This window comes from Rhamphochromis sp. 'chilingali', assembly GCF_963969265.1.
Source record: "Rhamphochromis sp. 'chilingali' genome assembly, chromosome: 20".
Classification (NCBI taxonomy): domain Eukaryota; kingdom Metazoa; phylum Chordata; class Actinopteri; order Cichliformes; family Cichlidae; genus Rhamphochromis; species Rhamphochromis sp. 'chilingali'.
The window spans coordinates 23,880,822-23,906,694 of NC_137947.1; the positions used below are offsets into that span (position 1 = coordinate 23,880,822).

Consider the following 25,873-nt stretch of genomic DNA (forward strand, 5'->3'; position numbering starts at 1 on the left):
TATCACCAATGCTTAAAAAGCATAAGAACTGCATATAAACTTTACATAGCCAAATCTGGTAAAAAGCACTTGCTCACTTTGCCTAAGAATTTAAAAAGCTTCCCCCCGAGTAGAGTTATGTTTCTACAATTGACTTGATTCAGGATTTTCTGAGTGCCACTTATGGCACTTTGTGACAGCAGCGTTTAGCACAAAGCATCACTGTGCACTAAGGTACAGCTTCTCAGACATCCAGTCTCTTAGCTTGGTTTGTGTGTGAAATGTCTCTGTTCAGACTATCTGCAGCAGCCAACATATCCAAGAGTTTGGCTGCGTGTGTGAATGTGGCACCTAGTTGTGACCGATCGATGTGCATAAAGGTAAACATGCGGTGGGATGCATGTCTGCCTGCAAAGAGAGGCATTATATTACCTCTAATTTAATTAACAACAAACTGTTCCAAAAATCTTTTAGCAAAACAACTTTTTCATTTTATTTTTAAACAATTATGTGATCATGGGATACTTCTGTATGTGCCATTCAGTCAATAATGTGAATGCTTGTGGATAAACTTTGGTCAAATCTCAGTGTAGCAATGCAGATTCTTCATCCAGAGCATTAGTATTTCTTCCAAAGACTCTATGATGACAGCCTTGCATGTTTCCAGAGGATCTGGCAGAATGCATGCACTAATGACTGACAGCGCCACAATCTCCACTTACTGTCCACATGGATAATGTTTCTCAACAGAAAAAAATGTATTTAAAGTAATTAATCATAAGTGGTGTCTTCACTCATGGCAAAGCTGTCGCGAGATGGGAGAGTGACTCTGCTAAAGGTTACTACCGACCTCAAATGCCAGATATGAAACACTGGCATTTGGATGTTCTGAATGGTAACTTTGCATTGATCTGAAGAGGAGCAGGCAAGACATTGAAGGTGGCGGTGCCTTCCAATTTCAAAAATAGGACAGCACCCAGTGGCACAGGTCTGAGTGACAGGACAAGTGTTGAGCTGGACCCTCCCCTCCCTCATTTGGGGCAGGCATTCCTCTGTGTAAGCAGACACAGACCCCCTCCCATCATATTTCTCTCTCCTTCTCCCTCTCTTTTTCCTTTGGCGATGGTAGTTGGCTGACACGGAGTATGGGTGGGCACACAGAAGTGTGTGTGTGCGTGTGTGTGCTTGCATGTTTGTGTGTTCAGGTGTGAGTGCGAGCTCAGAGGGAAGTCAGCACCCGGACAGTGTGCTAGGCGAGAGCAGGCCAGAGCTCTCCGATGGGGCCCTGACTAGGGCCAAAGCACTGAGGGGGGTCCTCAGATGAATGATTAAATACCTTAGAAGAAAAGAAAATAACTACAAAAAAGAAGAAAAGATAAAAAAGAAGATCCAGAGAGAAGAACAATGGTTGTAGAGGAAGTGATAATTACATTGTCTGGTGGAGCGCCATGGGGGTTTCGTCTCCAGGGAGGCGTGGAACACCAGAAACCACTCCAGGTAGCGAAGGTAAGGCGAGTCACTCAGTATGTTGGACAGAAGCCAGTATTTCACAGTTTGCTAAGACAACAGTGAAAAGAACAAAACAGTGTTAAAGTCAATAGCGTCACCAAGCAGAAGAGAAACAGCAACAGAGTTTTATTGTGTAGAGCTAAAGGAACATTGGCAGTGTTCAATGTTGGTTTGGGGCCTGAATATGAGTCATCATCTTGTTTGAAAACTTTTTTTATGTAGAGTTGTACTGATGATTGATTGGGTGAACTTTAAACTTCAAGTACAGATAGGTGGGAATGCTAGGCCACCCTGTTGCATATCTTCCTCTGACTGCTTTGCCTGTTAAGCTCAGCATTAAAGAAAATGATAGTAACCCAGAAATCAAGTAACATTTGCAGAAAATATTTTTTTCTGTTGCTGGCCACAGTGCGCCCTACACCTCTGAACAACATCATAATTTCATTCAAGAAACGCTTCAATTAACCTGGCCACACCCGATAATCTTGAAGGATACATTCAGTTGGTTTTTTTTATTGTAAAGTAAAATTACAAGAGTGAAAAACATACAAGTAAGCAAAATGTAGTGACCTCAGGTTATTTCTTTATAATATATTTGTTTATAATGTTAAAAAAAATCTTTATTCCATTTTTGAGAATTGCAGACTAGTTAAATATTCACATTTCCTTGAGTCCACTGAAGGTAAAGGAAATATTTAACCTTCGAATTCTCACATGGAGTCACTCAGCTCATTTTACTCTCCAAAAGCAAATTCTTCATGGGCAATAATTTGGTACCAACACTTGGCAGAAATGGAGCAGTCCAAATTTCAGTCTTGATCTCCATTTAGGATTTCAGAATGTGGCATGATATGAGATGGGGAACATATACTGGATAAAAGGATTCATTTGGCTCCCAAGTATATAAAAAATAGCACCTCTGATATAAGCTTCTCTTTTTATTTTCTGACTTAATATGTACATTTGTTTGTATTGAACACATTATATTGCACACACTTTATGAATGTATATTAGCATAATATGAAAAATAGATTCATCCACACATACTTTCCATAATTGTTGACTGAGCAGAAGTACTTTTGAAGGTGGCTATTTATAGCTGAGAAGCATCAGGTCTCTAGGTCAGCCAAGGTGTATGTTTCAGCTCAGTATTTAAAAATTAGCCTCATACACTATTTCTGAACATGCACTAATCGTCTTGATGCTAATCGTCACTTCCTTGTAGGTTCACATCAAAAAGAATTACTAATCGTTTGACATCTTTTACTCCAGATTGTTGCTGCTCTGACATCACATATGGCGTGGTGTTAATTCAAATGAAGCCCCCCCCCCCCTTTAAAAATGATCTCCATATTACAAAATACAGGAATCTATCTACTTGGCACAGTAGGTCAGGGAAATTGTATTATATCCTGTTTTTTCACAGGATACAGGATAATTTTCAAATTATCCTGTTTTTTCAATTTCAAATGTTAGTATGGCCAGTTCTTCTGTGCAATGAATCTTGCATCCTTATTTGTATAATGCACTGATATATACCTGTACTGTAACTCATTATCTTCCACAGTTGAGTTCATATATAATATTTGCACTGGCAAAATAATTATCCTTTGGAAAATGTTACTGGCTTAGATTGTCTAAGTAAACTTTTAATATGTTTTCATGAGTGATTCTACGTTGTTGAGTTATGAAGAGTGACATGTAGACAAGCTGGCCTCGGGACACCAAGTCACCTTTACGAAGGTGGACAGCTGGTTCTGTCTGATCATCTAAAACAATGTGCTCCTTCACCCCTGAGAGGAGGAAGCTGTAATCTTGTCAGGTCTCACACTATATCATCCCAAACAGGTGGAGCAGTGTGTGGCTGCACTGAAAAGAGCTGGTGTGTCAGTCCTGGGTCTGTGCCGTTGAGACAGCATGTGCATGCTTCTATGTTTATTTATATGACTTTAAGTGTATTTTTGTACTTCCCCATGTGGTGAATGTGTGCACGCATGTAAGGCTATTATAACTGTTATGATGTGTGGCCACAAAGTGACTGCGTGAATGAATAACAGACATCCCTGCCACAAGTAAGCACGGACCATTTTAAAAGGCTTAGCTAAATGGGGACATGGGATTTAATTACAGACAAACTAGAATAGCTGGAAAGAAAACTAGTTAAGGTAACCAAAGCAATGCTTCTCCATCTACTAATTCTAATATTAAAAATTTCTTTCATATATGCCTTCGTAGAGCGTAATCAAAACTGCACTGTTAGCTTAAAAAATAGGAACATCTTCAGGCCTCTGTTTTAGATTTACTATAGCTTGCACAGACCTGAGGCAGTTTAGAGTGGGCAAAACGCCACGGTCCTGACAGACCTTGGGCACAAATAGCAAAGCACCAAATGAAGATGGCTTCTGGCTGGCATTTCCTTGTTAAAGTGTGTATGAGAGCTCCACTCGAGCTGTAATATGTGGCATATGTCTGCAGCAAGATCGAGCTGTCAGTGCAGAATCTGGTCTCTGTCTTTGTCAGTCATTATCACAAACCAATCCAAGACAGCAGCATAGCTCTGTTGTTTTTTTAATTTTCTAATCAAAAGCGTTACAAAAGCTGGTCTTTCCCTGATCATTCTCTGGGAAAAAATTATCACAACTCTGTACTATACAACTTGTACAGCCCTTCAAAGTAAGGTGGCAGGGCTGAGACTTGGCCTCAAGTTATGTTTAGTTTCATAAAATCCTGGAACAATAAAAAGTAAATATGACATCATTCAGCAGGATATGAACAGTTGCACACTCTAAATATTTAAAAGGTATTTCACAGTAAAGGTATTTTGTTTTGGTAGCATGTAATCACTATTAATTTAAAACAGAGAAAGGAAGTTTACTTCCTTTTACTAAGGAAGGTTTACTGAGGAAGTCTATTCTCATTCTTTTATTATTAAAAACTTCTGCTTGCAAGGCCTTTATACCTGATTTAAGACATAAAATGTTATTGTACATGTACAAGGACAATAAAGGGCTATTCTATTCTATTCTATTCTATTCTATTCTATTCTATTCTATTCTATTCTATTTTATTCTATTCTAAATAGTCCTGGATGTCTCTTCTTGTAGGTTATCAGGGACTTGTACCAAATGACTGAAACAATATTTCTTCATACAACGGGTCAAAAAATTTAGATTTTCAGTTATTTTTAGTATTTCAGCTTTTAACTTGTTTTGCCTATATGCAGGTGCGCAAACGCAGCAAGGCATGCAGGGCTGGGTTGCAGGAGGCTGATGAGCTGGTCTCCATCAATGAGCAGCCATGTGCAATGCTCTCCCATGCCCAGGCCATGAACCTCATCGACAGTTCCCCTGGGATATTACACATCCGGGTCAAAAGGTCAGAAGAACAAGAGAAAGTAAACTCTTCTCAATCTTAAAGCATCAGCAGCTCATTGTAATAGATAAAGAAAAGTGTAAAATGCAGTGACTTGATACTTGCTGCCCTGTATTTAAAATGAATTAAAAAACAAGAAGACAGCGTATACTAAAAATAAAAAAAGTTATGATATCACATTCAAAGGTACTAATTGACATTAATACTATTTTAACCTTTGCACTTGTTTTCAGGGCACCTGCTGGTTTTCAGTCTGTGGTGCTTGTGACCCGAGCCCCATCTCCCCGAATAGACAAAGAGTACCGTGCTGCTCTGCGAGCTATGTCACCAAATCACCCTCACCATGCACCTGTCCGCGAAGTCCATCGTAGCCGCTCCACCCTAACCAGCGGCTTGACATCGCCACCTGGGAGCGAGGCTTACTATGGCGAGACTGATAGTGATGCAGATGTGGCAGGCTACGAGAGACAACGCAGGCAGAAACGCCGAAGCCCCAGCAACTCCAACCCTGGGAAACCCACAGGACGAACCTCTCCTGAGGGTGGGGAGACATCAGAAATGAGTGGCTATGACAGCGCTCCAGATGCACATGTTTACCCCCGTTTATTGGATGGTGGAGAGGGAAATGGAGGAGGAGGTCTGCCAGGGGTGGCTAGAAGGGAAGTGATTTACCAACCTCATGGTCCCGGAATGTGGTCTTCCCAGACATCGACAGAGACTTCCTCTATCATATCCTCAGCAGATGACCAAGGGCCACGGGATGCAGGGCAAGAGGAGGATAGTGGCTTTTTAGAGCCTGCCAATGTGCCACTGGTATCCCCTGAGAGGGCAAAGGAGGCTCTGATGCTTGGCTCCCGTAACCAGCTCGTGCCCATGGTGGGTCCTGTGAATAAACCCATCGATGATGAGCTTACAACAACATACATGGAAAAGGCCAAGCAAGCCAGTAAGTACACCTGGAGAAGGCCACTGGGATCAACTTGTGCCTCACATGTAAAAGTTAAATAAATATCCTATTATGATTTGGTGGGAGTTTATGATTATGATACAAATGATCCAAAAATTAAAAATCAAACAAATACGCCTTACCTTTTTCTAAACAGTGCGTCAAGAGAGGTCAGTTATTGATTTAAAACAGCGCTTTAGGGAGCTAAAACAGATCAGTTTTGGAACTACAGTATTTATCTATATATGGTACCTGTTTATAATTACCCTAGAGTCACCAGCCGAGTTTTGAAGCTGGTCATTAGCTATTTATATCCATTGATACTCTGGAAACATCACTGATACCAAATTAATTGTACCAATACTGTCGGAATAGTGTGATATGAAGCTTAATCAAGCTTAATCAAAAAGACTAACGTGTCCAGTGTGATTTGTTTAATATGACAATTAGCAAAACTAGCCACGCATAAATGTTTTTTGAGGTTTGAAGCTCAAAGTGGGTGGGTGTCAAACCTGATAACAGGGCATAGTCATATAGTTTAACGCATGTTCCTCCAGTTATGTAAAAACCCCAGCAATCAACCTAGGAGCCCAGAAAACCAACTGCTTTTTGATATCAGGTGGCAAACCGAGGATAATATCTAGAGCTCTTGCTGCTCTCATCCCCTTTACTCTTTTCTTACTTTTTTTTTCTTACTGTATATTGAAAGAACAATAATATGTGATTTGTTCTGTAATACTCAATATGATGTACTTTGGTTCTTATTAAAATTGCAAATGCATTTTTATGCTTTTCAAAATGCATCAATTAAAATGATGTGCTTACATAAACCTTGACTCAATAGTTTCACAATCTTTGAAGAGAGGTTAAAAAAATGCGATAGTGATGAAAGCACAGAAAATGACTAAGCATTCTTTCCTAAAATTTGTCATTCTGTCTATCATCCTTAATTGATTCTTGGAATTCCTCCTTGCCATCACTGACATTCTAATGTCCTACTTAAGAACCATGTCCTAAACAAATTAAAATTCCGCTTCATGTGGCATTTATACCAGGGTAATAGAATTAGATTGCCTATGATCTGTTTAATACCATAACAAGTTAAAGGATATGGTATGTATGCCTTTTGAAGTTCTCCTTCCAGTCACCTATGACATCAAAGTTTCCATTAGAATGCAAATACTTTCATTAAAGTTAGATGTCAGAGTACATGACCCTAACAATGTGCAAATTTATCCTTCACCTTAGCTAATGTGATAAGCTCAAAGCTTCTGTGGAATTTTCCTGGAAGTGCTACTGTGGCAAGTTAAGAGATGGATGCCTGTTGGACAGGCAGACAGGACAGGTTTAGAAGCTTATGTCAGAGTTCATTCTTTCAAAGGCTAAATCTTTTCCTTTTGAAATTCTGACCCTAAGATTTACTTTACATTATGCCACTGCATAACAACTTCTAATAGTTTTGACTTTCATATCCTGCAGAACTGAACCGAGGGGATACACAGCAAGACAAACAAGTAAAGGAAGCCAAAAGCAAGTGTAGAACAATCGCCTCTCTTCTGACAGATGCTCCTAATCCTCACTCAAAAGGTGTGCTAATGTTCAAGAAGAGAAGGCAGCGCTCCAAGAAGTACACACTCACTAGCTTTGGTAGTGTTGATGAGGACAGGTGTCAGGACTCACAAGAGGAGGATGGGGTACTTCCTGGCAGTGAATCTGAGTTTGATGAGGAAGGTTTTTCATCAGTTCCGGACCCGACTTGGGACAGTGACTATCTGGATATGCTGGAAAAGAGGGCAACAGCAGGTACTGAAGGTCGTGGGGATGGAGCAGAGGATGCTCCGAGTCCAGGTTTGAGTGACACTGTGGGCAAGGGTGCCCAGTTATTTGAGCAACAGAGAAAAAGGGTTGCTGAGCATGCCAAGAAGGCAGAAGCAGCAAAACCTCAAATACCTCCACAATCCCAAGTCCATGAGGAACCTCAGATACTCCAGATGTTTCAGTCACAACAAGAAGTAGAGCCACAAATAAACTTACAACCTCAGCACATAACACTACCTGGAACTATATCCACACAATCAATCCTATCACAAGCCCCAGGTCCAGTTCCTGTTGCATCCCGTGGAATGACTAATGGAGACCTATCCTACTCTGCAGTCAGCACAGCTAGCATGGAGGAGTCATCTCCACCAGTGGCACCCAAACCAGCTACTGCCTCAGTTACCATTCTGACCAGTCCTGGTCAACCAGCCGAAACACCATTGCCAGAACTACCTGTGAGTAATGTTCTCAACAGGACAGCACGTCCTTTTACCCCTGGCTTTATCAGCATTCGGGCTGCAACTGCCCCTGTGACGTTCCGGCCACCTGTCACAAAGACAACCCAGCGTCCTGCCTCAACAGCTGTTGTGCCGCCACCATTTTCCACTACATATGAACTAGACATTAACAATACAGCAGGAACTTCACAGCTATCCCCTGGTACTTCATCAGTGATCTCGCCACAAACTTCCATACTTCAAAGTTCCTTGGTCTCAAAGCCAGAAGCTCCTGTTACCTACCACCCTCCATCCCTTTCTACTTGTGTGCAGTCAACACCACCAATTACTACTGTTCAGCAGGCTCCATTTCCAATTGTGACTCCAGCCTCTATTCCATCAGTACCACCAGCACCACATGTACCAGTGATTCTAGTCCCTGGTCCACCTACATCCCAAATTCCTGTGTCAGCTGACCAAGTTATCACAGTGTCTCCACTTCAAACACCAGTTGCTCAACTACCACTGCAATCTTCAATTGCACCTTTGTCTCAAGTGTCAGTGGTCTCCCAGTCTGAAACTGTAGCACCAACCCCAGTTCCTGGTCCAACAGGTCGCACAGGAATCTTGCTTGAGGCTCGAAGGCGTAATGGGAAACCCAAACCAATGTTCAATGTGCCAGATGTTAAAAAGAAATCCCCCAATCCTGAACTGTTGTCTATGGTGCAGAATCTGGATGACAGATCCAGCCGACACAACTATGGCCAACCACCCGACGAGAATATCTATGATGATTCTGAGGAAATTAGAAGTGATGAGGCTGGCATAGGAAAGGTGCCTCCTCCAGTGGCACCCAAACCACGAGTTGTTCACGAAGCTCCACAGATTCTCCAAGCAGGAGGTAAGGGGGCCCAACTGTTTGCCAAAAGGCAGAGCCGTATGGGTATGTATGTAGTGGACACTCCACCCGAGACTACTTACCAGAAGGAAGGGACAATGCACAGTGCAGCACAACCCCTTGGTTCCTCCCTCAATCCTTCACTTCCTTCTCAATGGAAATACTCCCCAAATGTCCGTGCACCGCCCCCAATTGGGTACAACCCACTTTTGGCCCCATCTATCCCTACTGGGCCTCAGAGAGAAACAAACAAGCCAGACAACAGGGGTAGAGGAAGCTCTCCAAGAGAGGGCATCAAAGCACTGGATTTCATGAGAAGGCAACCCTATCAGCTCAATTCTGCCATGTTTAACTATGGGGGCAGCGCTGCTAATCTAGCAGCTATGCCTTCTTACCAAGCCCAGCAGCGTGACTACATACCACCAATGGTGGGAAGCTCCTTGACCTCACCAAGGCAGATCCCCGTCAAAACAGCCCGTGTCTATGAGGTCAAGCGATTCTCCACACCTACACCTATGTCCGGTCCATCTCTCGCTCCTAAAGTCCTCGCACCACGCTCAGCTACTTGCCTTGGAGAACGTTTGACTCACTCTGGCATGACCTCCCCACCTCCTGAAACCTTCACTCCAACTCCAGTCTCTGCCTTGACAACAGCACCAGACAGTATACCAACCCCAGCTGCACCTCTGTCCCAACCAACTGGACCACCCAACCTTCCAAAATTTTCTGCCACTCCCATTCCAAACCCAGTGCCCCCTGCAGTCCCAACACCTTATGCTCCAGTGTCATATACCACTGGGCTCCAGTCAGCCAAACAGTTTCAGAGTGCTCCTGAGCTCAGCATCCTTGCCTCTCTGCCTCCACTCAAGTCCAACCCAGTACAGGCACCTAAACCACGATTTGTGGCCACCAAGGGAGGTGTTCAGCCCCGTGTCTGGAGGCCAGGGGCAATCTGAGGGCAATGAAGCAGTCAGTACCATGCTTGGACATCTTCATATTCATGAAAAGGCTAATTAATCATGGACAGAAATATATCTGACAATTTTGTTAATTGGTTGATAGAAAAAACATGGAGTTAAAGATGTTTTATGCTTTGGGAAACTGATGGGCAAAGATCAGGACTCATCTGCAAAAATTAGCTGCTGAAGTAACATAAAATGGCAATTGAGTATGAAATTGAAATATAAAAAACAGGTGAGTTAAGTTAAATGAGAACAAAAGATTTTTTTTTTTTGCTCAAAATGCTGCTTATCACATTTATTTTGCTGCAAACAGATTAAATGAGTCACACTAGTTTTAAACTATATTGCCATACACTGTATAGCCCACCATATGCCTGTCCTGGGGGAGGTTTGTGTAAGGCTTCTGGAGATCTCTTCTACTAATTTAGCGGAAAACCCATCTAAACAGAGCCTGTACTGAATTATTCTTTGAAACTTGAAATGTCTGAAAAGTGAACAATGAATGAACGAATGCCATTATGAGCAAAGCTCAAACCACTAAAAATATATGTTGTGTGATGTAGACTGGAGTAGGTGGATCTTATAACATGTAATTCACAGTACTCGCCCTATTCAGTCATGTACACTCATGGGTGTTTAAATGATGCTGTTTTTTAAACATCTCAGCTCGCTAGGGTCTATAAGTGAAGGCAAGGTTTGCTCTTGCAACAAGTCAGATACCTCCACTCACTATAACTAGAGAGAAATGCTATCTTTTTAGCCCAGGTCACAAACAACAAGTGCCTGGGCTGTCACTGAATGAACACTTGTTACTGGATATCACTGCTTCTATTTACCACCTAGACACACCAGAGTCATATAGTTGCACTTTGCAACTCTATGTAAATTCATAACTTTTATTAAACAAATAACACAGATGAAGAAATGTGTATTTTGTTTTGTAAAGTTGTAATTTATTCAGAGGGAATGCATGGGGAAGTAGATAGACAGAGAAGCACTGGCCCTTCTGAAAGGGTTCATGAAAAGAGAGCGGCTGTGGAACGAGGACATATTTAGGAGTAATGGGGTCACAGTTCTGGTGTTGCCATTTCACTGAAGTGGTCACAATCAAAGTCAGACTTCTGTCTGTTGGTTTGATACCTCACAGCCTCTAGAAATTAAATTAGAATGACCAGGAAAGTTTGAGCCATGAAGTTTGTTGGACAGAAGCACAGAGGTTTAGCTGTTGTGTTCTAAATAACAATGGGTGCTGTTAAAAAGTAAGGAGAAATATGTTTGATGAATATGTGCTTCCAAAGACTGAATATGTTAAAGGAACAAGTAAGAAAGACAGAAAGACTGTTGTGTTATATTTGTGGTACTCTTGGTAGATCTTTTTTTTTTTTTTTTTTGATTTTTTACCCTTTTTAAAATACAGTTTCTCTTCAAGCTTGTTCTTGTTTTCATTATGTCATTAGAAAACTAGATCTTAGATATAAATATGCTGAGGTGTACAGTGTGAGTTTCTGAAAGTACATGGATTAAATAATGAGTGTGAAAAATGTTTGTTATTAATGCTGAGTAGAAGTTTATACTGAGAGATGACAAGATATTTTTAGAGGAATAAAATTAGACTTCAAGGCTCTCCAGCTGTCTGACATGTCTGATTTTATACTGCCCTCTGTTGGTTAGTCTTTTAATGTATGACAAAAAGCATGCAGAAATGGAACTTGTAACTGAACAATGAAGTAAATGTAACTGTATAGTAGTTTAAACATTAAAAAAGGATTAAAAGATAAAAATAATTACCAGTGCAGAGTTTGTTTGTTTTTTAACTTCAGACTAATTTTATAAATTACATAGGTTTGTAGCTCGTTAATAAAAATAGTAACTCAGATAATATAATAGAATATGAATTATATTTTCACATAAGGAACCTATTGGGTCATTCTATGAAAAAATCAGTGAGTGTCTAGCTTGATTAGAATCAGCTCATTTTTGTTTGTACAACAACTTTATCACATTTAATAAAGCCATGAAAAATTCTACCTTCAATGAATATTTTGTGAGTTCTTAAAGTATAGATAAAGATCAAAATTCTAACATTGGAGCTAGCCACATTAAAATTTCAGGGCTGGAAAATACATTTAAGTATTGTTAAAAATTGTAGGTAGATCAAATGCACAACCACTCCAAATGTCACAATTTAAAGCCAAAGTGTAATTTCTTTCTTTTTTTCTATAAACAGCTCTGAGGATCTATATTATGGGATATATCCTAGAGTAGCAAAACTCCATCAATTTAATGTGACAGACTAACAGACATGACCATTTAAACCTTGGATGTTTCATCATATATTTCACAGGAGGAAACTTCAAAAACTATAGTATGGGGTAAAGTTTTAAGTATCATATCATCATATTGGAGAGATACCCGGTCAGTACAATTTATAGCATACAACATGTCCTTTTTTGTATTTTCTAATGTTTTTTTTTTTCTCATTTTAAACACAAATGTTGAAGCAGTTGTTTGAGATTGAGTTAGCTTCTTTTTGACATATTTCTTAGAGCTAAATTGTAAAGATTCAGTGTTTATTACTTCTGCAGTTCCAAGAGTCATCTTTTTGACTAATCTTTGTCTTACTTTCTTACTTTTCAGTAAAGACTCTAGGAGTGAGCTAAATCTGGACATTATACATATATAAAATGGGCGGGGGTGGTTTGGTGTATAAAAAAAAATACTATTTTCACTTTTTTTCTGTTAGTAAGATTAAAAATTAATACTCAAAAAGTGCATTATCGTTGGAAACTTGTTGTTTAATGCCATCTATTCATTTCCCAACACACAGAATGTGTGATTCTATATCTGGAACTCAAAATGTATATTCATGTATAAATTTTGACTATAATGTAATGCAATAATGTTATATGGTTGTACTGTGTGTCAGTATATTTTTCTTTCTTTCTTTTCTTTTTGCCTACATGAACACTTGCCACTAAGTGGTGCTGTGGGGCATCAGTGTACACTGACAGTGCATTAAAAATGGCCAAGCCCCACACTCACATGGGAGGCTATATATAGAGCTGCTAATATCCAAACATAATACTCTTTATTTATAAAGAAAATGAATTGTTGCCAGGTCCCTACTGTAATTAAGAGTTGCTTCTTAATTTACCTACTTAAAAAAAGATACATTAAAAAAGGGGCCTATGGAAAGTTTCTATTTCAAGATGTGCAGAAAACATCCCGTGGAGTGTTTTCCATGGGCTGTACTAGAAATAAGACATCTGCAGCAAATCTTAGTGCTTTCCATTTAATACTTCGTTGAAATGTCATTTGAATTGATCAAAAAAGGGACATGGATATTTCTACATTTCATATGAAATAATGAAATGTATGCAGAGGTATGTATAAAAATAAAACACAAATTTTAAACAGTGTCACCATTGTTATTTAAATATAAGACTTCAGTTGGTTCGAAGAAAGACTGAAAACATGTCACTTGTTACAAGCACTTCTCTGCAGTGATCATTTTGATAAAAATAGATAATTTTCTTTAGATTTCGGAGGCCAGAGATGAGCCAAAAATTTATGAGAAATCAAGACTTTATGAAGAAGAGCCTGAAGAACCTTTTTGAAATAAAGCTGACCTGAGTAATATTTAAGGAAGTTAACCCTAAGAAATAAAGGAAACTAACAATATTGGGCATTTGTATTGATGTCAAAAACCCAATGTCTGATGGCTTTCCTACATTTCAGAATCGTGCATCATAAAATATTTTAGAATATATAAAGTAAAATAAGATACATCTTACTTGGAATTGAAGTTTAACTTAAGAACAATGTTGCACATAGCATATAGATCAATTGTACTTTAATACAGTCAAACATCCAAACAGAGCCACAAAGTTACCAGTTGCATTTTCTACTTTGATTGTGTGCTCAAAAACACTAGAACAATACAAAGTTAACTGACTTTCAGAGAAAGTTGCTGCAGATTTAGTTAGTGCTTCAGAGTCAAAGTTTTCTAGATCGAATTAAGCACATAAAATCTGACATTCACTCAGGACCCCTGGGATTATTTTGGCAACTAACAATCATGTTTTTATAAATGTATATTAATTGTAACAGTAATATTTAAAAATGACACATTCATATTGTGTCAATTTGTACATATGATACCTGTATATACCTGTATATTTACCTTTTTAAAATTTGCACAAAAAATAAAAAATTCACACTAAGGAGAGTTATAGAGTTACATACATGTTTATACGTCATATGAAAAAGAAAGGTAAATTAAAGTACTCTTTTACTGCTAGCATAGGAATTAAGGGGTAAGTGGCAGCCAGGTGCTAATAATCAAACACTCGTTAGGCTTCAATTCAGCAAAACAGTTTGCTGGATTGAAGCATTCAGTTGCGTTGGCACAATGTCACAAGCTTCCCAGTAGTGGATATCCCAGCAAATTTAATTCCAAGGTCAAACCATGCAATGCTCAGAGATATTATGGGGATTTGGGTTTGTTTTTGCAGCCACAAGATCTAGACACCTTGCAATTACAGAGTCCACCACCTCTTTTTACAAAAGCATTCTATAGTCAGATGTGAGGCCATCTCCTTGGCAGTTCAAGCATGTCATGAAACAGGATAAGCACAGCAGCAAATCTACTATGGAAAAGCTGAAAAACAAAAGAAAAGAGTGCTGAAATGACCCAGTCAAAGACCAAACCTCAACCCAGCTGAAATTCTATGGTGAGATCTTGAGAGGGCTGTGCATAAATGAATGCCCACAAACCTCAATGAACTGAAGCAGTGTTGTAAAGAAGAGTGGACCAAAATTTTTCCACAACAATGTAAGAGCGTAAAGTTACATAGAGAAAAATTGCTTTAAAGTTATTGGTGCTAAAGGTGGTTCTACAAGCTACTGAATGTACTTAGTTTTTCACAGGATTGCATAGACCCCTGTAAAACCTTTTTTTTCCCCACATGATCATATGCCTGTATTGCATGCTATTATCATCACTATAATAATGTAGAAAAAATCGAATAATGTTAGACCCTCACCTAAAGGATAACTCTGTTGTTATGACAATGTAAGTACGTATATTTACTGAAGACTTTTTAAGCCCTGGGAAAAGTTGTGACGTCAAAGGCAGGTTGTGTATTTGCACACAAGAAAGCAAAAATTTGTGTTTTCTTTAAAATGGAAGATATACAGTTACCAGTAAGGATACTAATGACATATCTTTGGTAGTTTTGGGGTTTGCACTCCACCACATTCAGATGGTTTGCACAAAATGTTTTAAATATCTGTCACCTCATTGTCTGCATGTCCATCACATTCAGTAGTTCAGGGAAACTGAAAAGTCTTTCTGTGTACCCTAAACACACCCCAGAGTCCTCTGAGGTTATATTATAGTTGGGTTCTGTCCCCCTCACTCTTTGCTACTAAATATAGGCTTCTGAGCCATCTGTGAGAATGATTTTGTTCCCTTAATATCACCATCAGCAGTTTCAGCTGGCCAACAGAGACTTCTCCCCTGACTTTAATGCCCCCCTGCCCCCTCCTCAATCCCTATTCATACACCCAACCTCAACCTCCTCCTCCCGTCTTGATACGAACACCAACAGCCCCAACCCCCTGAAAGAGCTGCCATCTGAGTGTTGGTTGGGTTTTGCACTTCCCGGGACCTGGGTCCAGGCGAACGTAGGGTCAGAGGCACTGAGGGATTTGTAAACTTGTGATCGAGATCACCAACATTGGTCCCTCGGTCTCCTCTTCACTGTTTGGTATTTATAGGTCTGTCTTTCTTGCCAGGACAACAACAAAAACTCGGTGAGTGGATCTACATCCCACAAATCACTGTGTCCATTTGTTCTACCAATCAACTGACAGCTGATAACTGGGAGGATTTCAGTTTTGCATAGTGCAAAAGCCGTGAGAGGGATTTAACATGCAATGTGGTCCCACTCATATTTCTGCAGCTGATCTTAAGGAGAAACTAATGCAAGACCTCAAGAGTTCAATAAATAAAAATGATCAGTTAGCAGTTTAATTTTATGACAAATAATTAATTGCAGATGCAACATAGCTATAAAAGTTCCTTTGCTGTTTTTAAAATTATCAAAGGAGTGGTTAAATGTGCTGATCATCTCACTCGGTGGGTGTTGCATATGTTTTATATGGCGCTGCCAAACCCTGAGAGGGGTTGGTAAATCTGAGAACAGACTTGTCTGAGCCTTTAATTATTTAAGGGAATTAAAAGACAGTGTTGAAAATCCTCCTCGTTAACATCCATTAACTAAACCAGTTTGTACACCTGTTTTGAGAGATGGCCAAATATATAGTCAGAATTGTTTTGTGGAGGTGTGTTCTTAAGGGTTATGTTGAGCCCATTTGATAGCCGAATGACGCCATTCCATGTCGCTAAAATGTCTTGGCTGGAAATGGCTTTTAAAAATAGCTTCAGTGGGTTGAGTTACAGCCAGTAGATGTGATGTGATGTTTTGCCACTTGATTGGGCCTTAAAGAAACTGGTGAGAGCTGAAAGTGTTGATACCTGTTCAGAAAGATAAGAAACTATGTAACGCACGCATATAATTACATGTAAACCAGATGCATGTCTTTCACAGTGGATAGCTTGGCCTATGAGATAGAGGGAAGTTTTCCCACCTTTATGTTTCCATGCAAGAGACTGTGATAAAATATTATGAATAATTCCATCATTTTAATAAGCCCGAGGCTTCTGTCTCAACCATAACATGGTTCTGTTTACATTGGCACAGACTGTGTACAGATCTTGTGTCTCCAAACAAAACTGAAACACATATTGAGCTATACGTTTCCTTCGAGGCAGACATCTGTTTCACTAGAGAATGTAAGAAATCTGAGGGCACTGACATCCCGTTTGAACTTGAAAAATGAGGAGGGCCCTTGCTGTCAGTCTGTCTGATACATTCAGGTCCCGGGGATTCACTTTCAGGCGTGGTGGTAAAGTGTTGATGGTTGAGAGTTATTTTGTGGCTATGGTGCAAATCAATGGTAACACTGAAGCAACAACACCCCTTTCAGTGCAATTAAAGCTTTACAGTCAATTTATGATTTATGAATTCCTTTGAATATGGATGTGTAGTGTGAAATAGAAAACTACAACTGAAGGTATCAATTACTTTGTCTTATTTGGTTTCTATTTTGTTAATTTATGTTTTTTTCATACTAAACCTCTTAAAGTTTTCTATGTTATTTATCTAGACTTAATCCCTTTAAGGAGCTTCTTTTTTCTGGAGAAGTTTTGATATTACTTAACATTAATTAACTTTTGAGTCTTGAACATAAGGATTTCATTGCTTAAGTATGTGTTCAGGTTAATATCATCACTTGTTCTACATTTTTCTAACCAAAGGTAATGTTCTGTGTTCTCCCCTGGCCCCTCAAGTCATGCCTCTGGGTACACCTGCTCCCCTAACCAAGCGGAAAAAGCCCTCCAAGATCATAACTGACCTATCACATATCCCTCAGGATGGTAAGGCTTACATAAAATGACGTGACTATGAAACCAAGTTACCACTGCTCAGTAGAGCTCTTTCATATAAACACAGTACACAGAAATACACGGTGGTAAAACAAAAAGGGGTACAAATATTAGAGAACTAGCTGCTTATTTGCAGTACAATTAAGTCAATCTACTTTACTAATAAAGGATACCGTTCTTTAATGAAACAATGTTTATGAGTTAGTACTACTTTCAACCTCATTTACCAATGTTAGAGCCATTGTTTGGCTCTCACTTACGTAGAATATGAGTCAGAGCCAGAGGCATCGGAGTTTGACCTGGGAACAAAGATCAGAACTCCTAAAGACATCATGCTGGAGGAGCTTTCCCTGCTGAAGAACCGAGGATCCAAGATGTTCAAGATGAGACAGCAGAGAGTGGAGAAATTCATCTATGAGAACAACCCTGACATCTTCAGTAGTGAGTCCATGGTGAGAGCCTAGTTCATAAACAAAATAAAGTCTTGTTTGTCACTGCAATGCAAATTTATTGACACTAGGTTGATAATCCAAGCAAATTTGAGGCAAATAAATCTTGAATTAGCTTTGAATCTCATGCAGAAAGGTAACACCTGAAGAACTGTATCCTTACCTTTACAATTTTGCTTTTGTTGATATAAATATTTGAAAGAAACCTAGTACCAGCATGCAGATGGTGATTATTTAAATGTAAAGTCACCTGGGCTTTAATTATAATCATACTGATCAATTTTAACAGTGATATAAGAGGGTTTTTTGGTCTTGAAGCAGATAAAGACCACACAATCATAATTTTAACCTAAACATAATGCTCAAGTCCTGATCATTATTATTCAGTAAATACAAATCAAAGCATTGTATGGTGTATGATTGATTATAATGGTGATACTTTGCTCTATATGGGGTGGCTGAAGCTCTGGAGATAGAGCAGGTCATCTGCTAATTGCAAGGTTGGTGGTTTGATCCCTGGCTGCTCCCACTTTGCATACCAAATATCCTTGAGCAGAACACTAAACCCAAGCTGCATGAATGTGTGTGAATGTTAGATAGATAGCATTTATGCATAGAAAAAAATGGTTGTGTGAATGAGGCAAGTTGTATAAACAGCTTTGAGTGCTCAGGTACAGTAGAAAAGTGCTATATAACAACCAGTCCATTTACCCTTTCTTTCAGGACAACCTGCAGAAGTTTGTTCCCTCCCTGGGAGGTCAAGTGGGAGGTCAAATAATAAACCTCGGTGGGCATTTTGTTAGCAAGGAGTCTGGACGTCTGAATTTTGTAGGGCTACAAACAGGAGGAGGGGCCCCTGTGCCTCCCCCAAAGCCTGGAAGCAAAGGAGCAGGAGGAACGGGAGGTGCAAGTGGAGCAGGAAGTGCAGGAGTTGGTGTGGGCGAGGAAGGTGGAAAAGGAGAAGGTAGTAGTGAGTGGTCTCCACTAAAAGGTTTGTCTAATTTCTTTTTCTTTTGGCCATTTGTAGTGCAATTCTGTTTTAGGTACAGAGGGCCATTTCTCCAAAAATTATTTAAAATGCATTAAGAAAGTGTGTTTACAGCTTGAGAAATACATCTAGAAGGACAACTGTATAAATTAATAAAAAATAACAGTGTACACGATATATGTATTTATTTATTTATTTATTTTTTAAACCAAATTACATATATCTATTAAACACTGAACTATTCAAAAATGTGTTGAATATTTGTATTTGCTTTCTTGCTAAAAGTACTAAAACCACCATGACCAGCTGGTTAGTTAGCTAAGCTTGGCTTAAAGTCTGGAGAAAACTGATAATGAGCAACTCTAAACCTCATTATTTGATATGAGGTACTTTGTGCGTTTAATCTATACACAAGCCTTAGTGCAAAAAACCCAAACAGGTTCCAATATGAGGTTATCAAGAAAGCACTGCAGGAAGTCGCAGTTTCTGGCACAGTGCAGTTCAACAATAGCCTAGGGCCAGTTAAAAAAGTATGCTGGACAAGTTGAATGGCCAGCTGCTGGTCTTTTTGGGCTAGTAATGGTGTTTCATCGAATGGATTCACCTTTGAAGCAAACAGTCAGTATTCTGATATCAAAATACAAATAAATATCCTTTATTGAACCACCAGTTCTGGTAGTTTTATAAGTGAAAAAAATTAGATCTTTTTAGCTGCTCCTACCCCTCACATTGTTGCATAAAACAACAGCACAACTAAATTTAGAAAAAGCTAAAATAAAATCTGTCTGTCTGCAGATAAATTGTGCTGGTTTATTTTGCCACAATCTTTCAATTTCTAGTAGCAATACCTGCATAAGAGGGGCATTTCAATCATGCCACAACCTTTATTTTTAAGTTTTAGTTACCAGCACATGTGGATGACTTTCTTTACAGGAGGTGGAAAACATGGCGGTACTAAGCAGCAAATTCATGTGAAAACCTATGTGTCTCCATGGGAGAAGGCCATGAAGGGTGATGAAGGTCTGTTAGCCACTCTACAAACCAATATGCCACATCCCAATGCCAAAAAGGAATTACTCCAGTACAAGTGTTTCAACAGGTAGTTCCCTTGAGGTCTGATATGTAGAAGATTTGTGAAAAAAAAGGAGCTTTAATTAACCTTTCACCTTGGTTTGACAGGAGTGCCATGCCCTACGGCGGTTTTGAAAAGGCCAATCAGTTTCTGAAATTTCAGCTGCCAGAAGCTGAGGCAGCCAAAGAAGAGCCTGAACCTGCAGTGGTGTACCATCATGACATTAGCTGCCGGCCTTCATTCAATCGCACTCCTATTGGCTGGGTGGGCAGCAGTGAGCCCAGCAGCATTCACATGGAGACGGATGCTGTGCCCTTCGATGGAGAGACCGACGAGCTGTGAAAGCATATTAATAGTGATTACTATGCACATACTCACACACAAGAGTAACTGCATGCATACACCATAGCATGCACACACAATAGTTGAGCTTACAATTAACTATTACACTAATGAATTTGAATCTCCCAGTGTGGACAGTTTAAAGCGTACAAATAAAATGAAGTCCTGATCTTAACATGCTCTGTATTTGGTTGTAAAGCGACAAGTTTTATTTGTTATGGGGAGATGAAACATCAAATGTCTATTTGATAAATTTATAAGTTGAGCCAAGCAGTCCTCTAATTTGTCTGAAAGTTTGCTGTTGTAGGTGAAAAATTGCAGATTGTCCCATTGAGGAATGAATCATATATGATGAATGCTAAGTCACTATTGTGCAGGCTGTCTGAACTTGTTACCATAACTGTTATCGCTCAACATTGTCTTTTTTTGTTGTTACAAATGTCTGATGATTTGCTGCGCTATAAAAACCTAAAAACTTGTTTAACTCAATATGCATGCTGTTGCTGATCCCTTAACCAAACAAAACAACACAACACAGTTTCTCCACAATAAACTGTAACACTGTAAATAATTTAGTGCACTCTGAATGAATTCTTGGAATATACAGTATTTGTATGTACAACGTAAATTTCAGAAATGTTATTAACTATTTGGATGTCGGGGGGGAGAAGAAGAAGTGAACAAAACAAAAAAAGATCATCCTTATCATGCCCATGTCATATTGTGTACTCACTTGGCAAATGTCATGTGTGCTGAAACATTAATGGGAACTGGGACATTTAAGCTAGTTTACGCAGTTTAACAGTTCTGTATTTAATTACTCTTCTAATTTTTCATTCAAGAAATGGAGAGTAATATAAACAACAACAACAACAAAAAAAACACATACACACTGATGTCTACAGTATTATCTGAAAATTCCCGAAAGTCTGGCAAATACCTGGTAGCTTAAAGTAAAAACAAAATAAGAAATCGTGAGTAACTGCTATGAGTTCGGCTGAACTTCCAACACTAAAAATGAAATCACGACTAAAGTACGTTTCTATTAATAGTACTTCTCCAGCTAAGCAACTCCCGCACAATTGGGGGCAGTCATGTTCCAAAAAGTTCTAGCCAAGGAAAAGCAAAAAGAAGAATGCCATACCTTTGAATGTTGGATACCGGGGGAATCTACTGTCCAAGCACTATTATACAGTAAAGTCTGCAATCTACAACAACGCAATGGACACCAGCCCAGTGTTACTAGGTAACATTACGAAGTCTTCAACCGATGAGCTAGCTTAGCTAAATATGTATTTTGGTGGGATGGCTTACGGAATTTCCCAGGAAACCTCGCAAATTAATGCCCAAATTTGCATGTTGAAACATACATGCACCGACTTTATGTCAGTGGGCTCTTTTTAAGTTGAAATACCGAGACGGTTTCTGGTATAGAGTAAGGTTAACTTGTTTAGGCAGCTGAGAGGGTCGATACGTCATGGCCAGCAACCTCTGGACAGTGTTACCTAGCGACGGCAGTGCTAGCCAACAGATTAGCACTGACAAGCACTGCCGTCGCTGTGCGTCCTTCAGTCAGTAGAATGAAAGAAAAAACAAAAAACACGTAATTTCCCTCCACACAAGCTTCTGCTGTGTTTCAACTAAAGGATACATCTCAGGGTATATTGAAGTGTGCATTTAATATAGGTTATGTGTGAAAATCAGTTTTAAAAGTAAACTAAAGAAAGTTCTCCCACCTTTGTAGTCTTCTTGTTATCTTCTCTTTGTGTTGTATATGCACACCCAAACAGTGTATTGATTATGAGAATCACTAAGAAGTATCACTACTGAACTATTTACAGTGTCTTGTTGCCATTTTTCGTGGTTTCCTGCATTAAATTGGTAAAATAGACTTGTATAAGCACTACTGCATTGTTTAACTATTTATAACATGTGAAAGCAAGAGTTTTTTTCTAAATTATTAATTTTTTTTAGCACATGAAGTGAGTCAGAACTACAGCAGATAGTTTCCAAACATAACTCTACTAGGAATTATGCTGAGTGTAATCTTGGTCTGTGGTCATTTTAATTTTTTTTAGGTATACGATAGCGGATTGACTTTCATTGATGGGATCCATATCTAAAGCCCAGTTGGCTCCCTTGCCAAGGACAGAGGTCCTTGTCTATTGGGTGCTTTCCTTGGGCTCTCATCTCTACTCTTTCTATCAACTTCACAGGTTCAGCAAAGGTATAGTAGAAATATGACTACTGAAATCTTAGTTAGATAAAATGAGAAAAAATAAATAAATAAAGCTGTTATATCCTGTTTTTGGCCCAGAGTATGAAGTGGGATTAGAGAGAGAATTCCAGTTGGAAAAGGGCCTTGTTAAAGGTTTTAAAAGGGTAAGTTCAGTGCTGAATTGATAGAAAGCCATGTCTGAACCAACAGACTAGATTTTAAGACTTATAGTGTACTAAAGGTTTGTGGTAATTTCCAGTTAATTTTAAATTTAGAATAACAAAGTAATAATTTTAATTTAATCGATGCATAGAAATAAAATACCTTAACAGATTTGCATTGTTTAAAGCTGCTTTTGAACAGGTTTCAGGTGTTATAAGTGCATTGTTTTGTTATCAGGACCCTTTAGATTTTGAGTGGAATTTTTGGACTGACTGGGCTAAGCACTCTTTACTGTGGACTCTGATTGGTCATGCTGTCTTATCAAGATTAACCAGCATCTTTTACCCCAAGGTATGAAGCTGTTGCTACAGTAATCTTTAAATATAATATAGGTGGCAAACAGTTTAATCCCACACATTTTTATGTGTTTTTCCATCAGCTTAGAGTGCCAGCACTTGCGATATATGGCTTCTTAGCAGCCAGCAGTGTTTTGGGGATTAAAGGTGTGAGTGTGCTGCTGGTACATCTGGGCTTGTCCTTTTCTATGGCCCAGCTGCGAAAGCCCGCTCTGTCGTGGGCATGTAACCTGCTGCTGCTCTACACACCTCATATCAACGAACTTCAAGACATCCAGGTGGGTTGACTTGGCTTTAACTCCTACAATAAATCTTTTCCTGTATGCTTGTAGGTGTTCTGAACACCTACAAAGCAACACCTAGTTCAAAAACTAACACAAAAATAGTAACTTTGACTGCATCAACAACAAACCACAGACTGTTCTGCAAAAACTGTTTTATTTCTACATTGGTATTCGCAGACAAACACAAAGCCACTAAATCCTACACAAGGGGCTTGTGTAGGATTTAGTGATATCTGCCAGTGAGTGTTTTTTTTGTCCCATCCGTTTCTACTGTGTCCCACTGTAGAAACAGTGGCAGACTAATCCATCTGTAGATATGAAGAGATCATTGTAAGATGGTAAAAACACAGCAGTTCTTATTTCCAGGAGATTATATGTCCTTTAAAACATGAAAAAAATATTTTTTAACTGCTGTCCCAGCTGTCATGGGGCAAAAGGCAGGGTATATGCTGGACAGTTTACCAGCCCATGACAGGGCTTTATAAAATATATAAATAATAATGTTAAACTAGTTTTTTTGTAAAAACCTTTTGTTATTCTGTAGCAGCATGATATCCAGTTACAATTTGAAAACTTCCTTTATCCTTGTGATTGTTACTAGATGTCATATTTGCCAAGAACACAAGAGGGCGCAAAATACTAAGGGAACCATTTGGTCACTTGCCTCCTTTCTACAGAATATCCAGATCACATGGTTAGGGTAAATTTATTTTGAGTATATTTATCTAACAGATCAATTTCCTACATGATAAATGATAAATAGAAATAATTTCAGATAAAATGCAAACATTTAGATTCATTTTTAATGTTACTTAACCATTTCACTATAGTCCACTTATACTGTATAAATAAATAGAATATATATTTAGTGTCTATCTTAGTGCTGTTACTACTAATGCAATGATTTTGATGGAATGCGTCATATGTAATTGGCCTTCCCACTGTATTACACAGAGAGGCTGGTATGAGAGTGATGAGGAGCACTATCTGCTGCTCTTCAGTGTTGCTGTTTGTGGTCTGCGCTTCATCAGCTTCAGCCTGGAGCACTGCTGGAGCCCTGAAGACCAATGCAGTATTGTGCAGCTTTGCTGGCTGTTTTCGTATACCTTCTATCATCCTTTTTTCTATAATGGACCCATTATAACCTACAAAAACTACATTGAGCAGGTAAGAGACATCAAAGCATTCTTCTAGATTAAACTGAGAATCAAATTTTCCTCTTTGTTTTTTTTTTATCTGCAAGAGACTGAAGCTGATTGGTGCTCCTGAGAGCAGATCTCCCTTTTACAGTACAAAAGAGCAGTAACATCACATGTTCACTTATTTTTTTAATCAGCTTATCTTTTTTGTTGTAGTTTTGTACTTATCCTTACATTATGTGTTGCCTCTTTTACTACAACCCTGAGATTTTTTTTGGGTGGGGCTGTGTGAATGAAGATTCACCTGGCAGTCCTTAATAACATGCTCTCTTGCTCCACTAACAGATGCAGAAGTCTGCGGAGGAAAGTAACAGGGATGAATCTGCCCTTAGTTACTTGGTGCTCAGATTAGGACGGATCATTTTGTGGTGGTGTATTGCAGAATACATGATCCACGTCATGTACATGCACTCCATCCAGTCTAATGAGACCTACATAGAAATTCTTCCTCCTTGGGCCTTAGGCAAGTCTTGATACTCTGTTTTTTTCCACCAACAGCACAGCTTTCTTAAAATTTAAACTTTACATTTACCTACTACATGCTACCACCACAGGATTATGTAAGTTTTAAAACGTTCTCATATATGTGTGTATTTGTTTGTTTTTGATATAATAGTTTATTTGCACTTAAATTAAATATAAGCCCACTCTAAATTAGCAGAGCTGGTCTCTGACATGCACATAGAGTCAGATATACAGTTTATGCAGGTGGTTGTCTAAAATGTCTTTCATAAATTTTTTGAATGTTAAGCAAAAATTGGTAACATGAATTTTAAAACACCTCTTGGATTATGAGCTTATGTCGAAGATGATATAATAGAGAAAAAAACCACACTTGAGTAATCCAAGGTTACTGGTTATATGTTAAACCTGCACTACATCTGGTTTATACCACAAACGTCTGGGCAGTCGTGTTGTTCCAATATGAGCACAGTTTGCTTATTGACACAAGCGAATTGGTGCCATCTAATCCTTCATTTCTTTATATTTTGCTTCCAAGAAGCCACACTTTCTTGTAAGTGGTATTTTAAAGCAAATGTCTTGGGGCTTTCTGAAGGTCTGAAATACTTTGTTACTATTAGCCTGTTGCAAAAACATAATTTGTTCCAATTTTCTTCGTTCACTATATGAAAAATGCCAAGTTTGACACACATAAAATATTATTTCTGCAACAAGGAGATTCCTAAAAAGCTGTTCGCTAGACAATTGCCATATCTGAAAATTTGAAGAAATTGGACAAGTGACCTAAAATCACTATACTGCAGATGAACAAAAAGGTCATATCCTTAAGAAATTGGAAACAAAATCCAGCAAAGGACCTAAGAGATGCTTCTGGACCCGCAGTTGGTTTGTGTATTGTTTGTTGGCC

General features: G+C 38.9%; 3 protein-coding genes across 3 annotated transcripts in view; all 3 read left to right on the forward strand.

The window, feature by feature from the left end:
* Nucleotides 1-1,094: 1,094 nt before the first annotated feature.
* Nucleotides 1,095-13,164, forward strand: synpo2la (synaptopodin 2-like a). Its single transcript, XM_080869872.1, has 4 exons — nucleotides 1,095-1,485; nucleotides 4,712-4,863; nucleotides 5,094-5,806; nucleotides 7,286-13,164. Exons 1-4 carry the CDS (start codon nucleotides 1,384-1,386, stop codon nucleotides 9,913-9,915), a joined length of 3,597 nt encoding a protein of 1,198 aa, XP_080725998.1. The 5' UTR covers nucleotides 1,095-1,383; the 3' UTR covers nucleotides 9,916-13,164.
* Nucleotides 13,165-15,530: 2,366 nt separating this feature from the next.
* myoz1a (myozenin 1a) lies at nucleotides 15,531-20,874 on the forward strand. Its single transcript, XM_080869313.1, has 6 exons — nucleotides 15,531-15,738; nucleotides 17,339-17,425; nucleotides 17,699-17,886; nucleotides 18,607-18,874; nucleotides 19,805-19,970; nucleotides 20,051-20,874. Exons 2-6 carry the CDS (start codon nucleotides 17,341-17,343, stop codon nucleotides 20,283-20,285), a joined length of 942 nt encoding a protein of 313 aa, XP_080725439.1. The 5' UTR covers nucleotides 15,531-15,738; nucleotides 17,339-17,340; the 3' UTR covers nucleotides 20,286-20,874.
* Nucleotides 20,875-21,399: 525 nt separating this feature from the next.
* The window catches only part of hhat (hedgehog acyltransferase), a 29,919-nt gene continuing 25,445 nt past the window's right edge, over nucleotides 21,400-25,873 (forward strand). Inside the window, exons 1-7 of the mRNA XM_080868528.1 lie at nucleotides 21,400-21,531; nucleotides 22,364-22,512; nucleotides 22,603-22,667; nucleotides 22,903-23,016; nucleotides 23,105-23,299; nucleotides 24,260-24,472; nucleotides 24,790-24,967. Coding sequence (XP_080724654.1) covers nucleotides 22,392-22,512; nucleotides 22,603-22,667; nucleotides 22,903-23,016; nucleotides 23,105-23,299; nucleotides 24,260-24,472; nucleotides 24,790-24,967 — 886 coding nt within the window. The 5' untranslated portion in view covers nucleotides 21,400-21,531; nucleotides 22,364-22,391. The remainder of the gene's footprint in view (nucleotides 21,532-22,363; nucleotides 22,513-22,602; nucleotides 22,668-22,902; nucleotides 23,017-23,104; nucleotides 23,300-24,259; nucleotides 24,473-24,789; nucleotides 24,968-25,873) is intronic.

What these genes read in the sequence shown, in the direction of transcription:
- synpo2la (XM_080869872.1), top strand. Translation starts at nt 1,384, where the DNA reads ATGGTTGTAGAGGAAGTGATAATTACATTGTCTGGTGGAGCGCCATGG. An exon ending in TTACACATCCGGGTCAAAAG is followed by an intron (nt 4,864 to 5,093) that starts GTCAGAAGAACA and finishes ACTTGTTTTCAG; the next exon opens with GGCACCTGCTGGTTTTCAGT. An exon ending in GGAAAAGGCCAAGCAAGCCA is followed by an intron (nt 5,807 to 7,285) that starts GTAAGTACACCT and finishes CATATCCTGCAG; the next exon opens with AACTGAACCGAGGGGATACA.
- myoz1a (XM_080869313.1), top strand. Translation starts at nt 17,341, where the DNA reads ATGCCTCTGGGTACACCTGCTCCCCTAACCAAGCGGAAAAAGCCCTCC. An exon ending in ATCACATATCCCTCAGGATG is followed by an intron (nt 17,426 to 17,698) that starts GTAAGGCTTACA and finishes TCACTTACGTAG; the next exon opens with AATATGAGTCAGAGCCAGAG. An exon ending in TCTTCAGTAGTGAGTCCATG is followed by an intron (nt 17,887 to 18,606) that starts GTGAGAGCCTAG and finishes CCTTTCTTTCAG; the next exon opens with GACAACCTGCAGAAGTTTGT.